This window comes from Cyrtonyx montezumae, unplaced genomic scaffold (genome assembly GCF_038088225.1).
Source record: "Cyrtonyx montezumae isolate F1298 unplaced genomic scaffold, pur_monq_1.0 scaffold_0, whole genome shotgun sequence".
NCBI classification, from domain to species: domain Eukaryota; kingdom Metazoa; phylum Chordata; class Aves; order Galliformes; family Odontophoridae; genus Cyrtonyx; species Cyrtonyx montezumae.
Genome location: NW_027071824.1, coordinates 12,602,325 through 12,617,123, shown reverse-complemented (window position 1 = coordinate 12,617,123; position 14,799 = coordinate 12,602,325). Strand labels below are relative to the sequence as shown.

Here is a 14,799-nt window from a genome sequence, read left to right as displayed (position 1 = left end):
TTTCTCATTTTCTGTAAGTGCTTTGCTTTAATATTACAAATGATGTGTTTTGCTTCATTTCCTACTTTTTTTGTAATCTTGGCATTGCACAGAATTTTTGATGATGCACAGTCTGTGTACTTCTATATTATACATAAAAATATATGATAGATTCTTATGCTGTTATTATGTTGTTAAGATTCATCCACAACAACTATTCAGGAGTGTTATACATTTTGGTGAGAGTGAGCATCAGATAAAAAAAAGCTGATTGCTTTTTTAATGTTTAAGTGCCATGCTAGGCTCTTGTTCAGTTAGAATCACATGTCGTTGGGTTTTTTTATGTCTCACAGTAATAAGAAAACTCAGCTTGGAAGTCATGCACTTTTTACTAAAGCGGGTACACAAATCACCAATGAGAAACAAGGTAAAAAGAAAAGCAAACCAACACCAAGTGCCTCGTACCAGCCCAATCCTTTGGACCAAACTTGTATCCATCCAGAGTCTTACAGCATTGCAATGAGGTAAGCAGTAGAAAGGTTTTTGAACCATCAATTAAAAAAAAAAATGTAATTACTGTTATTTTCTGATGACAACCTCCTCAGTCTTTTGAGGCAGAAATATTTATATTTGGAGATAAAGGACTTGCATTCAAATTTAGTTGTTTAGCAGTTCTTTTTTGCTTTTAGTTTTCACATCATTGTTTTTCAGTAATGAAATTTCCTAAAGTTTGCCAGATACTTCTCCCATTACTCTGACTTCATATGATCACTTACTCCCTTTACTGAGACCACTTTTCTCAATTTCCTTTTGTTTGGCAGCTCTTCTTATGCCAAATATTAGCATTAGTACTTTTCATTCACAAAGTATGGAAAGCAATCATTTGTTCGAGCAATGACTGAAAACTGATTTGTCTTTAACCTTGCCCTCAAATCCTATGTAAAGAACTTTTGAGGGATGTTTTTTTTTTTTTGTGTGTGTGTAGGAGTACTTCCCTTTTTTGTCCATGCATTTAATTTTACCCAGCAATACCACTGACTTTATTAAGAGAAAATGTTTCCCATCAGCAAATGCATCTACAACCAAGTTTCACTGCTGAATTTTACACAGATACTGGAGGATGTTGTCTGGTGTCTTTGGATACCCAGGTAGCAAGATATTCTACTGAATCTGAAGAAACTTAAGACAATAAGAATAACAAAATAACAGCATATACATCAAGTTTGTTAGTGAGATGTCTAATTTCAGATAAATCAGCAGATTATTTTAAAATGCTGTAATATAGTGTAATAGGCTCATGTTATGCTCTGAGCAAATTAGCAGAAAGCATCTAATTCGTCTTATGGTTTTATTATTGATTGTGCTTTATATCTTGTTTTGCTCAGAACCTCCAAGAAAAAATGATTGTTCTTAAAAAATAATCTCATTGAAACACTGTGCAAATTTTTAGGCAGTGGTAGTTTAATACTTCTGCATCATTAACAACTGCTTTTATTTCATGACTTTTGGTCAACATCCACCAAATGAATTTCCTTCTCCATGAATTGTGACCACAAAAATTTGTTTATGCATGATTGTTTGTGCACACAAGTGCATGGGCATATATAAGTACGCCTCATTATTATGAAGCTCTACAATTAAATTCTGATGTTGCAAGATCTGATTAAGATGTCTATATTAAGTTTCCAAATACATGAATGCCACGGTGGTTTTAGTGTGTGACCTTCAGCTAAAAGAAGAGAATGTTTTTTCTGTAGGTCACACCGAGTAATTAGGAACCCATGTGTGCCTCTCTTTATGGAGTACTGCAGCTGGTGAATGCTAGTATAAGATTTGATCTTTTCTATCATCGGTCCTGGTTGAAATTAGACTCGGCTTGTCCTCTTGAGAAAACATTATTTCCTACCATAAACCAGCACGTATTTATTTTTGTAAGCGATTTGCGGTGAACAGGTTCTTTTCTTAAGGCATGCTGGAGATAATTTCATCAGTAGTAGTTAAATGCTTTAGGGTTCTCGTGATATCTGAGAATATTACTTCTGGAGAAACATCATTCTGCTACCTGTTTGTAACAAAACAATCTCTAAGCCCCAAAGGGAGACACTGAATTTCTGAATTCATGAAGCTCGTGTTGCTTATCTTAAAAAAAAAAAAATCCCTTCAGTATCTTCTTGCATTTCTAGAATACCTTCCCTACAATGCGTGCTTTGTTAGCTCACTAGAAGAGTAATTGCATATACAATTTCCTCTTCAGAGGTGAACCTTCTTTCCTTCTGCTGAGCAGTTTTGTTCCTGTCTGTTCCATGCCACATATCCTTCTCCGTTGGCCGTGATTCTTGGGCCAGTGTGAAGTTGTCTACTTGTGTTCCTACTCTCTTTGTGCAATGTTTATGTAACTTTGGTTTATTCTTTTTCTCAGTCTATTTTTTCTAATGCATCACCATTTGATACTATTTCTCTGTCCTACGCATAACTGAATAAATGAAATAATAAAACAAGTAATCCTACAGTTAGGATTGAGAGGGTGAGAAACCTTAGTCATCCCTACTTTAGATTTTTCATAGTGAATTTAATGTAGATAAATAAGCAAACAGTAATGCTGATTTTTCCTTATTGTGTTTTATTCCATTTAAATATCAAGTAGCCAGGATTTGGTATTTAGTACATTTGGCTTTTCAGCTCTAGTACAATAATAGGTTACAAAAAGAAAAAAAAGAAGGAAAAAGTATTAATAGTGTTACCAGCTTTACTTAAGAGTTTGTTGATGTGGAAAGACTGCTTCAGAGAGAAGAAAACTGTAGCCAGTTAATGGTAGAATACTACAGTATTTTATCTAAGTACTGTGCCATCACAGAAGCTGATTGGAAAACAAAGAACTAAAAGAATCTAATTTATATCTAATTTATATATAATATATAACAGGATAATTTATATCTGAAATAGAGAGTAGCTGTATTGCTGTGTGGGGTAGTTCACATATTCAAATTCTGAAATTCTGGAGATACTTGTAGTAGGTAGCTGGAATCACAGGCTTCGGTGTGATGCTGAGAGGGGACTGACACCTATTACACTACCAACATTGCATAGAGATACCTTGAAGTTTCTTAGAATAAGCTCACAGTGAAACACACTGGGCTTTGAGAGCTGCAGAGCCTTTAGAGAAGTATGGTGTGGCTACAGACCAACACTGTTTGATGTAATTTCTCTTTTACTAATGCAGTTTCTTGAAAGTAAGTTTCCAGCTGTGCTATTGTCTACTCTTTGTTTCTCTCCAAACACTGTCTTCCTAGACTGAATTTTCAGTTGAAATATTTATATCCAAGCGCACGTTGTAGGTATCATACCGTGAAGTTTCATTGTGCAGAAGAATGTCAACAGATAACAAACTAGTATAAAACCATAATACCATTTGTTAATGAAACACCTTAAGTAATAAGCATAGCATCTGTTCCTGTAATAGAATCAGTCTCTTCTGTTTCCTTTGGACTTTTTCTGTTATCGTACTTCTTACATTTAAATAAAAATGTCTCAAAGTGTTTTCTATGAATGTTCTCTATGTTCCATATTATTTTTCTTTCAGTTGTAAAATGTTTTCCTTGAAAGTTCATGAAATATGAAGGTGATAACCTGGCATAGCTTGATACCCCAACATGATGTGGGGAAGGCAGGGGGGAAATATTTCTAATATTTTTGTCTTGCAGATAGCCATTTGAAGAGAATGCTCTGCAGCAAACTAGCACAAAAAAATAAGCAGTATAGTGTAAAAAAAAATCAAAACTGGACACTGATGACATATGGTCTAAATGTGAACCAGATATCATATTACCCTGCCCTCAGTCATCTAATGTAACTTGCTAGTGATTGTGTTTAAAATGACTTCTCAAAAGAAATAACAGGAAAACAACCTCTGCAGGACTTTTTAAGATGTTAGTACTGAACTAACTCTTCTGTGGTTTAAAACCTAATTTAAATCTGATGTTCTTGAAAATCATTGAGACTGTTAGAAGAGGGCTTAATTGTTACAGTGGGCTGTATTGAATCAGAATTCAATACAAATGTTTTTAAATAAAATACATTTCATTTTATCTGTTTCTTTGCTGCTTTTAAAGTATCATTTTCTTTCTTGCTGTTTACACAGTTTGTCAGTTACTGTGCCATGCTCACAGGTGGATCTGTGCTAGCAAAAGGAGAATTTTTCTGATGAATGTTATGGACAGATTAGATTCAAGGCATCAAAATAGAGAGTCTGTTAGCTCAGATATCAAAATGGATGGAATCAATATTATTGTATTAATCATAAAGGCTTCCTTGTGTAATGTCTGCCACATTTTGCCATGAGAAAAGCTTTAATCAAAATTTTATTAGATTAAAAGTTTTCATGGGAAATTACATTTATTTTTAAGCAAAATAAGTCAGTAATTTTTATACATTGCTTCTATTCAGATTACCCAGAGGCAGTAGTCTGCATTACAGATTTATGACATGCAAAATTATCAGTTTTTAAAACAATGTTTTTGAGGGGTAGAAGTTCACCAAAATTTAAAACCACTTATTTTCTTCAGAAGTATTTTGTAGCTTGAAAAGCCAAGCCGTTAAAAAAAAAAAAAAGGGGGGTAAAAGATTTGCTCCCAAGTGGTGAATTTGGTTGCCAAGTTTTAGACTGGAGCCAATTTTAATGGCTGAATTAGAAACCCCTGAAAAATAGGATTTTTATTTTTTTATAATGGAAACATTGATGTAATCTTTACTACAGTGACATGAATGATTGATTTGTGGCACTTAAACATCTTAACTTAATATCTGTACAATTTCTGTAAAATAACTGAAAAACATCCTACTGATGATTTTACATTATCAGAGCTTGACTGTATCATGTGCAGTAATCAAGCTTTATTATGAATCATAATTTACTAAACGTTAAAGAAAAAAAATACTTTTGAAATACTTTGTAGGCAGCATATTTTCCTGCAAAGCAGAGCTGTGTTTTAAGTTTCTGAAAAGTCTATATGTGAAAACCAGCTTATAGTGGGAGAATCTTCTACGTACAATTAATACAACATGTAGAACATATCCAGTTTCTTGGTACATATTGTAAAAGAACTACTGGGAAAACTGAGGAAACGTTTAGGAAGTCCCAAGAAGTTACAACCAGGTTCTGGTTAGAAACCAAAATGCTGGAAAGAAAAGGCAATGTTATTCCTTTGTTGTATCAGTCTGCTGGGTGCAGTTGGTTTCATATGACTGAATCTTACCACTTACTGATTTTATATAAATCTCATAAAAGTATTTTCTGCTAAAGGCTGGCAATCAGAATGTGTATTGGCATCTTGCATATCGAAGCATCTGGAAGACAGGTTGTATTTCAGTCAGTCTGACTTACAAATACTGGTAAAACATTTCTAACAGATCTCAAGTTGTAATTTAGCTTAACGCAGGTGGGAGTCTTCCCTGGCTGACCATCATTTCAGGACCTTGCCTGCTAGGAGACAGTACTGGTTGCTGTGGATGGTTCTGCCTCAAGAACAGGCTTTGACAGGCAGGAAGAACAGTCCCGCTTTTTGTTTCTGTATTGATAGGGTTTGTTGATGTCCCTTCAAAATCTCAAGAATATTCAGTGAAGCACTTCTTCACAAGCTTATTTTTCACCAAAATAAATGTTTGAAGTTGAATGCTTTGCTGAAGTGACCATCATGTTGATAATGGTTTATATTTCATTACTGATTGCTATTGATCAGTTTTCAAATGTTTTTGGAGTTTGAGTCAATCTCATACATGGATGGATTCAGCAGATAACTGGTTACATCTCTGTCCTGTTGAAAACTTGCACTAAGTAGCAGCACTTGTTAGTTTTGAAGCCAAGTACTGACAGTTAAGAAAATGCAGAAGCAGTACTGTTGATCAAAGCGACCAACAAAAGATAAGTCTTCCTCTTCAGCCTGCTATATAATGGCATGCTAGTCTGTTGACAGTACTTCCAGATCCCTGCCAGGCTGGTTCGCTTCTGTCCTTCAGGAAAATAGAAATCAGGGATGTGATGGATCATTTACTTGCTGTGATGTCTGAGCAATGGAAATAAACTTAACTGTGCAGCACTGTAAAAGTGCTTTACTTCAAAATCATCAGAAGCATCTTTTGTCTGCTTCAATTAGAATGTACGTGGCTACAGTAGAGTTGTTTTTGTTTGTTTGTTTTTAAGAAAGTTAGAAAAACTTATGCTCAGTAAATTAATGAATCCTTTTGGATGTTTTCAGTAGGAAATGGCTGAGCCTAATTAAGATCACTTCTAGATTGAGGGACATCAGGTTCAGTAAGTGTTCATATTTGTCGCTTTGGAACAATAGACCTGCTCATTTGCAGGTCTCTTTACCTAGTAGTTGGATTTTTAGGGACTTTGAAATATCTTGTCAATAAATAATGGGGCAGAAAAAGGCTTTCAATGCTAATTGCCATTATATGATTAAAATATACAAATAAAAATGATTAGGAAAAACTAGGAAGTAACAATGAATTGTTCTCTGTTTATACTTTAAGTAGTAGGCATATAAATAGTAGACTAGAAATATCCTTCAGCTATGACTTAAATACACTAGATGTATAAAGCCAATGCTTTTTTTCCATGTCTTTAAAGGTTTTTTTCCACTTTTTTAGCTTTAATAACTGACTATCAGTTGGATTAAAAAATAATTATATGGGAAAAAAATATGAACTTTAATGGAATTATGTAACTAGTACTGATTTTTTGGATGGCATTTCACTGTTTTGTATCCCAGGTTACACTTCAGTTGCGATATATTGGTAGTTACGAAAACAACACCAGTATGCCTAACAGTATTGTTGCAAAGTGGCCATGCTGTAATCTAATGGTCTCTGAATTTCTTCTCAGTTCGAAGATCATTGTTTCTTGATGCATCCTTTTAAAATGTAAACTGAGTGCTTTTTAGTCTTCTGTGTGCACTCAGATCATATATAAAGTTAATAAATTATGCATTTGAGGAAAAACAGTGGTTGAATATCCTTATCTGATTAAACTATATATAAAGTTCTAAATAGATTTGAAACCTTAACTTCACGTCCAGCAACTATGTAATTACAGAGTAATGCAGAGATACTGTTTGATTTATAATCCACATCACCAGTTGAAATGTTGGGGACCTGCGTGACTATTGAGAACAAGAATGGTCCAACATCTGCATTATACAAATAACGCTTTTGGATTTCAAAACACTACTAAAACATCAATGCCTACATAATTTAAGTTTGCTACTGTCATGAATGTACGTTTTACTTAACAAAGCACATGCTAATGCAAAGTTGTTTTGTTTTCAGAGTGATTATGTTGCATTACCATTAATTCATGTGTGCACTGTGACAAGATGTAATGGCATATCATGTTGCTTTAATGTAATGAACCCAGTACTCCCAGCTCTTAAGTCGTGTTGCTGGAAATGATTACATAAAACAGAACGACTGTGACTAAAACCCTTGCAAAGCTTTAGAACTTCTGCATATTGTAAGAAGCTTTTTTGTTTTGTTTTGCGGGAGGGAGTCTGAGGTGACTTAAAATTGTTCTGAAGAATTCCCTTAGTATGTTACCATTTTAGTCTTTATAGACTCTATTTACATTCCACTGAAATTTGCATTATCTTTTAGAGCATTACAAGGGCTATGCTATAATTTTGTGCAGATGTGTATGTTAAGTGAACATGATGTGCTTATTTGTTACATTTATGCTACTTCTCTTTCTTTATCTGGGGAAGATGGATGAAATTATGTATTAAATAAAAACCATCAGTGATTTAGCCATGACCATTCTCTGCAGGTCCTATAAGACTGCGAACAATTGCATTTTAAATGAACAGGATTGCAAAGGTTTCTAAGTCATTTAAATCTCAAAATTCCAAAACTCTAAGTTCTTGAAATAGCTAAATCTTATTCTGTTTTGTAAGACTTTCATAGAAAAGTTTTCTCTGACTTGGTGAAATTTTTGTTCAAGAAACATCATATACTCACGCTCATTTGAAAAAATTAAGATAGTGTAACTTATAAGAATGGCTTCACTTCTGAAAAAGCTTCTTGTCTTTCACATTTCAATTTTTTTAACTTTTCTTTAGGTTTTATCGTTCTGGTAGATAAACACAGCAGTTGAAGTGCTGTGGCACGTAATTTTGTTCACTTATGTAGCAAGGAAAACACTTAAAGGGCTTACATCTTTACACAGATCATTCATGTTCTCAAGGTTCTGCAACTGGAACTGACGTTTACAAATCGGGTGAGATTTTTTTTTGTAGTGAGAATGTGGTGAATTAGTTTATCATTACAAAGATTGAAATAAGGAAATTAATGGAAACCTTGTTTTTCCACTGTAGTCCTATTGCAATTTGTCTTTTTGCTGACTATATCTTTTTTTTACATTAAAATTCTCAAAGAAAGTTGTTGAGTTGCTTCATTCAATAAGGAAATTGTGTTTGTAGCAATGATATTTATAGATAGAAATGCACCAGTGTTCAGCCATAGACTTTTACTTTATATTGGTTTTTATTCTGTGCCCTCAGGCTGTGTTTGAGTGAAAATGATACATTAAATATATACTTAGGCTCAATGGTATTTTTAAAAGATTTTATTTGTAATCCATAAGAAATTTTTTTATTGGAAATATTCTAGTGCATAATTCTTACTAAAACTGATGAAGATGACTATCCAAAATAAAACTGCGTTGCTTGTATTAAATGTTTTTTTGTGTGTATATGTATGTGTATGCATGCACATTGGGCCTTGTTACTGTTCTGCTATGCCTACATACAGTTCCTAATTCTGAAATATTCTCAATCAAATGCTGAACTTGAGTGATTCAGGTAACTTGAGTGATTCAGGTGAGTGCTGTAGGACTTACATCGTTACAGCTGAACACATATTTAAGCCTCTTTTGGCTGGAGACAAAATTTTATTTTGAGTGGTAACCATGTTAATAAGTTATTTAAATAAAATATAATTGATAATGAGGGATCCAGAGACACCATCCCAAATGAGGAATCCTTTATAATATTGGATAAATACTTTCTTAGGGGTTGGGGAAGAAGAGGTAGAAGTGGAGGAGACAGATTGCTTTCATGAATAGTAATTGAGGGATTAGACATCTGGTCTGCCCCCTGATACGTGCTCGTTTTCTTTCCAGTAGCCTGCATGTAATACAGTGCCAATTTATCCACACATTTGAAAGTTTTGTACGTAAGGTGTTTTACACGTTGGTGGCTGTTCCATGTGGTTGTACTTACTAACAGTGAAACCCACCCTGTTACCAATTTATAGTGTGGATATGCTCATGTGAAAATCTAATGGTGAAAAAATGTTGCTCAGAGGTACGCACACTGCATGTCCATTTGAAGCGAGATAAAAGTCAAGTACGTGAATGTCATCAAACTTGTTTATGGGAGCTCTGGCGAAAGCATACATTATTTAGAAGGCTGAGTCATGAGGCTGGTTGGGTTTGTCATGCTACATCTGACACGTCACTCACAGCTCCGACAGCTGCTGCCTGTCACTAGTGGCTGTGGTGGGTGGCATTGTCCATCTATCAATGGTAGCAGTCAGCAGCTCTGCCTGAGTAGATTTGTGAAGAATGCCTCGCCTGGACCTACACGTGTTTCCAACATTATTGCTTTCAAGTTATTTAGCAATTGAAGGAAGATATTGTCATAGAAGTCTGATGTTTTTGAAAATAGGCTTTTATTGGAAAAATATTCGGTGCTAATATTGTTAGTGTACAGAAAATTAAAAATCATTTTAATATTAAACAATTTTACTTCTGATTTGATATTAACTCTGTTTCCAAACCACCTCAATTTACTTAATAATAATAATTAAAAAAAAAAAAAGAAAGACAGTGATGTCAAACTTGAAATTTGGTATTTCAAATTCAGTGAGTTCTGAGAAAAGTCTCATCAACTGAATTTTGTCAGTTTTTTTCCTTCATACGGAGCCAGGTGGACGATCCATAGGCAATGTGGAAGTTCATGTGTAAAATTGTTTCTATTTTGTTATGTACAAATGTATGAATTTCTGCTAACACTACCTTACACTTAAATAAACTATGGTTGCACTTGGAGTCTTGACAGACAATTTTAGACTGCTGTCTTTCTATGTATTAAATCAGTGGGCATTCTGGAGTGAAGATTTGCTCTTATGCTCAAAGATGAACCACAATTTACTGAAAAATCTGATATTGCATTATGTTCCTTTGATTTCTGCTCTCTCAAAAATAAATTTAACGTATTTCAGTGCATATAACATTAAATGAATTTCTACCTGTAATGCTGTCAGATGAGTTATTGGATAAATAAATAAAAGTGTAGTTTCTTGTCAAAAGCAGTATCAGCCTCTGTTTCTGCAAAAAATGCAGCGAGCATTCTTGAAAAGGTGAAGTAGCAGGGTGAGTACCAGGAAGCTTGCTTTCATTTGGAGGTTGAATGCTTCCTCCCTGCTCCCAAGTGCAAAGCACATGCGCCTACTGATCAACACTTCTTTTGCTTATTGTAGTTTACACCTGTTATGATACAGGAGAAAAGCAGGAAGGAGGGATCTTTTCTAGGAATTTGGAAGAGGAACATTCACTCAGAGTCTGGAAGATGGGAAAAATTATTCTACCTGTATCCTGCAGAGAACATGCCAAAAACATGTACAACCCTCCAATGACAAGAACATGATAAAGTAGGGTGGGAGAGACTTATTCATGGAACTTTGACTAACGGAGCTCGGTGTCTGGACAGATCACTGAAGTGTTAACTGAGAAAGACAAGTTGTGTTATTTAGTCCAGTGTAAATGTGACTTGTATGAGCTGCATCATTTCTTGGGTTTATATATATTAAACAGTTATTACCTCTGTTTAAGTCTTTCACCAAAATAAGGATGTTTATTTAGTTCCAAATGCAATTTGTTTTATGGTATCACTTTTGAAAATAGTATTTGGGTCCACATGTGTATTTTTGTCATTGGTTCTCTGCTTCTTAGCATATGTTCCAACACTGTTAAACCAAAATTTCTGTAAGTATGCTGGGATTTTTTTCAACTTTTTTTTTCAAAGATATTTCTGATAAATGCTTTTTCTTAAAAAAAAAAAAAAAAAAAAAAAAAGGCTTTGTAGGCTTTTTAGATTTCACTCAAATTTTCTCTGAACATACAATTTATTTATTTATGTATGCAGCAATTACAAAACATAAGAATGTTTGTGTTGTATAAGTTCAGTTCCCTCTGAAAGACGTTACAAATCTCTGTTTGAATTTCACAGATTTTTATCCTTCATTGGTGGAAACACAAATGAAATAGGAAAATCAGATATGCAGCAAAAAGTAAATGCAGTAATACAAAAGGAAGGACTGGAAGGGGCAGCCAGGAGGCTGAATACAACAGTACACACGTTGCAGCTAATCATTGATGGTCTGACTCAGCCTGAAGGCTTTGACATCAGAACAGGTAAACTCTTGTTTTGAAGGCTGTGTTTTCAGTTCAGCTGTTCATTTTACCAGTTTTAAATCAGCATGTTTTAACCTTTCAAGTCAGAGGAAGGCTTTTGTAGATGGGTAATTCATTTTTTTTTTGTCAGATAGAGAAAACTGTGTTATGATTGGATGCTTCCTTCCAGATCAGCAAGTAAGGAGTGTGAATCCTGTATTTCTATGGCCTTTTCAGTTAGAGGAAGAGGGGGAGTTGTATGGTTGTTAACAAACAGCTTCAGTATGTTCACTCAATTAAATTTACTTTGATTAAATCTACTTTGGCTTTCTATCACAGGACGAATGCTGCTGAAAACAGTAGTAATAAAGGCCTGTGGAGCAGTAGTACAGTAGTGTATAGTTCTGTTTCTATTGCAGTAGTTTTTAGAGACAAGTGTAATTGGAGCACACAGCTTTGATTAAAACTTTGTGGTAGTGCTGAATAGTCTGAGGTGGTGGGGAAAGAAAGCTGAAGTAGGCTGTGAAGTAAAACATCTCGAGATGTTGTTTAATGAAACTTTTGGTGGCAAGAGTTAAAGGTAGACAGCAAAGATGCGGGTTTGTAATACCTTTTATGCACAGGTTTGTTATTTGTTAACATTTTTGTCTTTTTTTTTTTTTTTTTTTGGCTTCATGAATAGTTTCCTTGCAAGTTTCAGAAGTATTTCTAACTAGTGATCTTGGAAATTGTGTTTCATCATTCTGCCATTCTTACTTCTAAATCTAAATGATGATGGGATGGAGTATTAATGTATGAAGAAATCTGTCAGTGAATAAATGAATTAGTCAGTGAAGAAATAAAGCACACCTAACAGGAATCAGGAAAACTGAACAGTTTGTAATCTACCCCAGTTTAAAAAAAAATAAATCTCGATTTAAGATTAAATTCTGCTGTTGTTCCCAGCAGTAGAGATGTGGCATAAGAAAATTAAAGGGAAGGAGTTCTCCTCTGTATTCTTTTAGGTCTTGCTTATTTTTCCAAAATGATGTTAGTACAAAGGAAAATGGCAAGAATTTTGGGAGGAAAGGAAAAAGGACGTTTTATCATATTCTAAAAAACATTTTCTTCTCAAAGTTTTATAAGGAACTTCTTGCAAAAATATCTTTGTAACGTTGAAGTTCAACTTATCTGGTAACTGATAAGCTTCTCAGAATGGGGGGGGGGGAAATCAGTCAATAAAAAGAGTTCCCATATGTCCTCTGATTCTTATTCTGCTCACTGCCCTGAGTAGATCTCAAATTCTTGGGTTTTTTTTTTTTGTTTGTTTGCTTGAAGTGCTATTGTATAGTAGAACGTGAGAAAGAATTGACCAGTTTTGACTTGGGCAATCAGGTACATTCATTCATTCTTTGGAAACTTGTAATTCAACCTTTTGATGCCATGAGAAGCTTCTGTATTCTGTTGGGGTCTGATCCTTAGCTTGCCGAGGTATATTTTAGGTATACATTTGTTCAGATTGTATTTGCCATAAAGAAAAAAAAATACATAAAAGAGGAAAATATTTGGAATCAAGATTTGATGATGTACTCTGTGTGGAAAATCTTAATCCTACTCTGGAAACTTAATACAGCAGTAGGAAAAAATTGGAAGTTTTTGCTCCTACAAAAAACTCTTCTGAGTCATCTTAAAAAGTGGTGAATAAGTAATGACAATTTAATAAAATCTATTTGTGCCTATAACTGTAGAATATGAACTTAATACATTAGGTTGTTAACAGCTTAAAGTTGCATGTGATTTTTAAATTGTCACATTGGATTCTGTGATGTCATGGTGCAGGTGAACAGCAAGCCTAATAACAGTGCGTTCTTGATTTTTGTGCATAGTATGTGATGAAGACTGTTCACCTTCGTTTATACAGATCTGTGATCTGAAATAGAATGCTGTTATGTAATTTATGCAGCTCGAGTAAGACTCACCTTGAGTCTTTTCTCTCTAGTTCCAGGAATGTTTGAGGCATATTTATATCACTAGCTAATATACTACATATTTTTGAATCTTGTGTGATAGTTTCATACCACTGAGTTCACAGTACTTATAATTTTGTTTTTCATAGCCCTTTAAGGTGACTAATAACAGAAGAAATCAGTTGTTACTCTTCGTTTTAAAATCTGTCTTAATTTTTAAATGTGAAGCAGTATTTGGTGCCTTAGATCTACTCTGAAATGATTTCCTAATTAGAAGCGGTTAACTGGAAACAAACCTTAGAAAATAATACAAACCTTTTCTTTAGTGTCTTATTTTTGTTTCTTGTTTCTTGTAACAGATTTTGATAAACCTGACTTCAAGAGGAGCATTGTCTGCTTTGAAGACTTAAGTGTTGGTACTGTTCTGACTGGAAAAGTTGAAAATGCGACACCATTTGGAGTTTTTGTTGATATTGGTGTGGGAAAAGCAGGTTTGATTCCAGTGCGAAACATAACAGAAGCTAAACTTTCTAAAGTGAAGAAGAGAAGAAGCCTTGGGTTAGGTCCTGGAGAAAGAGTGGAAGTTAAAGTGCTTAATGTTGATATTCCTCGATTAAGGATAACATTGGATCTTATTCGTGTTTTATGATAGGGTGTTGGTGTTTGTTTGGTTTTTTTTTTTTTAATGATTGAGTCTTCATTTTAAGTGTTAACAGGGTTCTAGAAGTTCATACATTTAATGAGAATGTTGAAACAGTTTTTCCCCATTTGATGAATCCTTTCTGTTAATAATTGCTAGAGCAGTTTATTGGATTACCTCCAAGAAACCTGGTTATTTTGTCTGCAGAGCAAATGAAATTCCAGTGGGCTGTCAGACAAATCTCTTACCTGTTCTGTCTGTGCAAGATTTGCTGTCTCAATTATTGGTCAATACTGCACCTGCAGACATCTACTGCTCCCCTTCAAAAAACAGTGATATAATTTGCCTGTTTTCTGGAAAAGAGTCTCTGAAAGAAGGGTACCTAGTTATAGAAAAAAAGTGATCTTATCAAGTTAGTCAAGTATGACATCAATTCAAAAGTAGACTGAAGAAAAGAACATCTGCTGATACTACTGAAGGTTCAGAAATACTCTGTTTTATTTGAGCAACATTGTTAGGGGGTCTGTTTTCCTCCTCTATAATTGCTTGTTAACTTGTTGTATTGAATAACACACTTAGATACACCTTGGGATTTAAGAGGTGTTGCTCAAATATGTTGTTGTACTATATATGTACAAAATAAAAACATTTCTGGCCAACTTTTCTCAGTGTGCTGGTTCTAAAAGTGCTTCTACAGTCTAATAGTTATTCTTTCTGGCATGTTATATTGTTAGCACTTCAATTTAAGAATGTAATTTGTGAGGATGCACTTGTCAAAATGTCTTCCC

At 34.3% G+C, this 14,799-nt stretch overlaps 1 protein-coding gene across 1 annotated transcript in view; it reads left to right on the top strand.

Moving 5' to 3' along the window:
• SRBD1 (S1 RNA binding domain 1) overlaps positions 1 to 14,451 on the top strand; it is a 114,440-nt gene extending 99,989 nt beyond the window's left edge. The window contains exons 19-21 of the mRNA XM_065754780.1: positions 333 to 503; positions 11,262 to 11,446; positions 13,731 to 14,451. Coding sequence (XP_065610852.1) covers positions 333 to 503; positions 11,262 to 11,446; positions 13,731 to 14,020 — 646 coding nt within the window. The 3' untranslated portion in view covers positions 14,021 to 14,451. The remainder of the gene's footprint in view (positions 1 to 332; positions 504 to 11,261; positions 11,447 to 13,730) is intronic.
• The last annotated feature ends 348 nt before the right edge of the window (positions 14,452 to 14,799 follow it).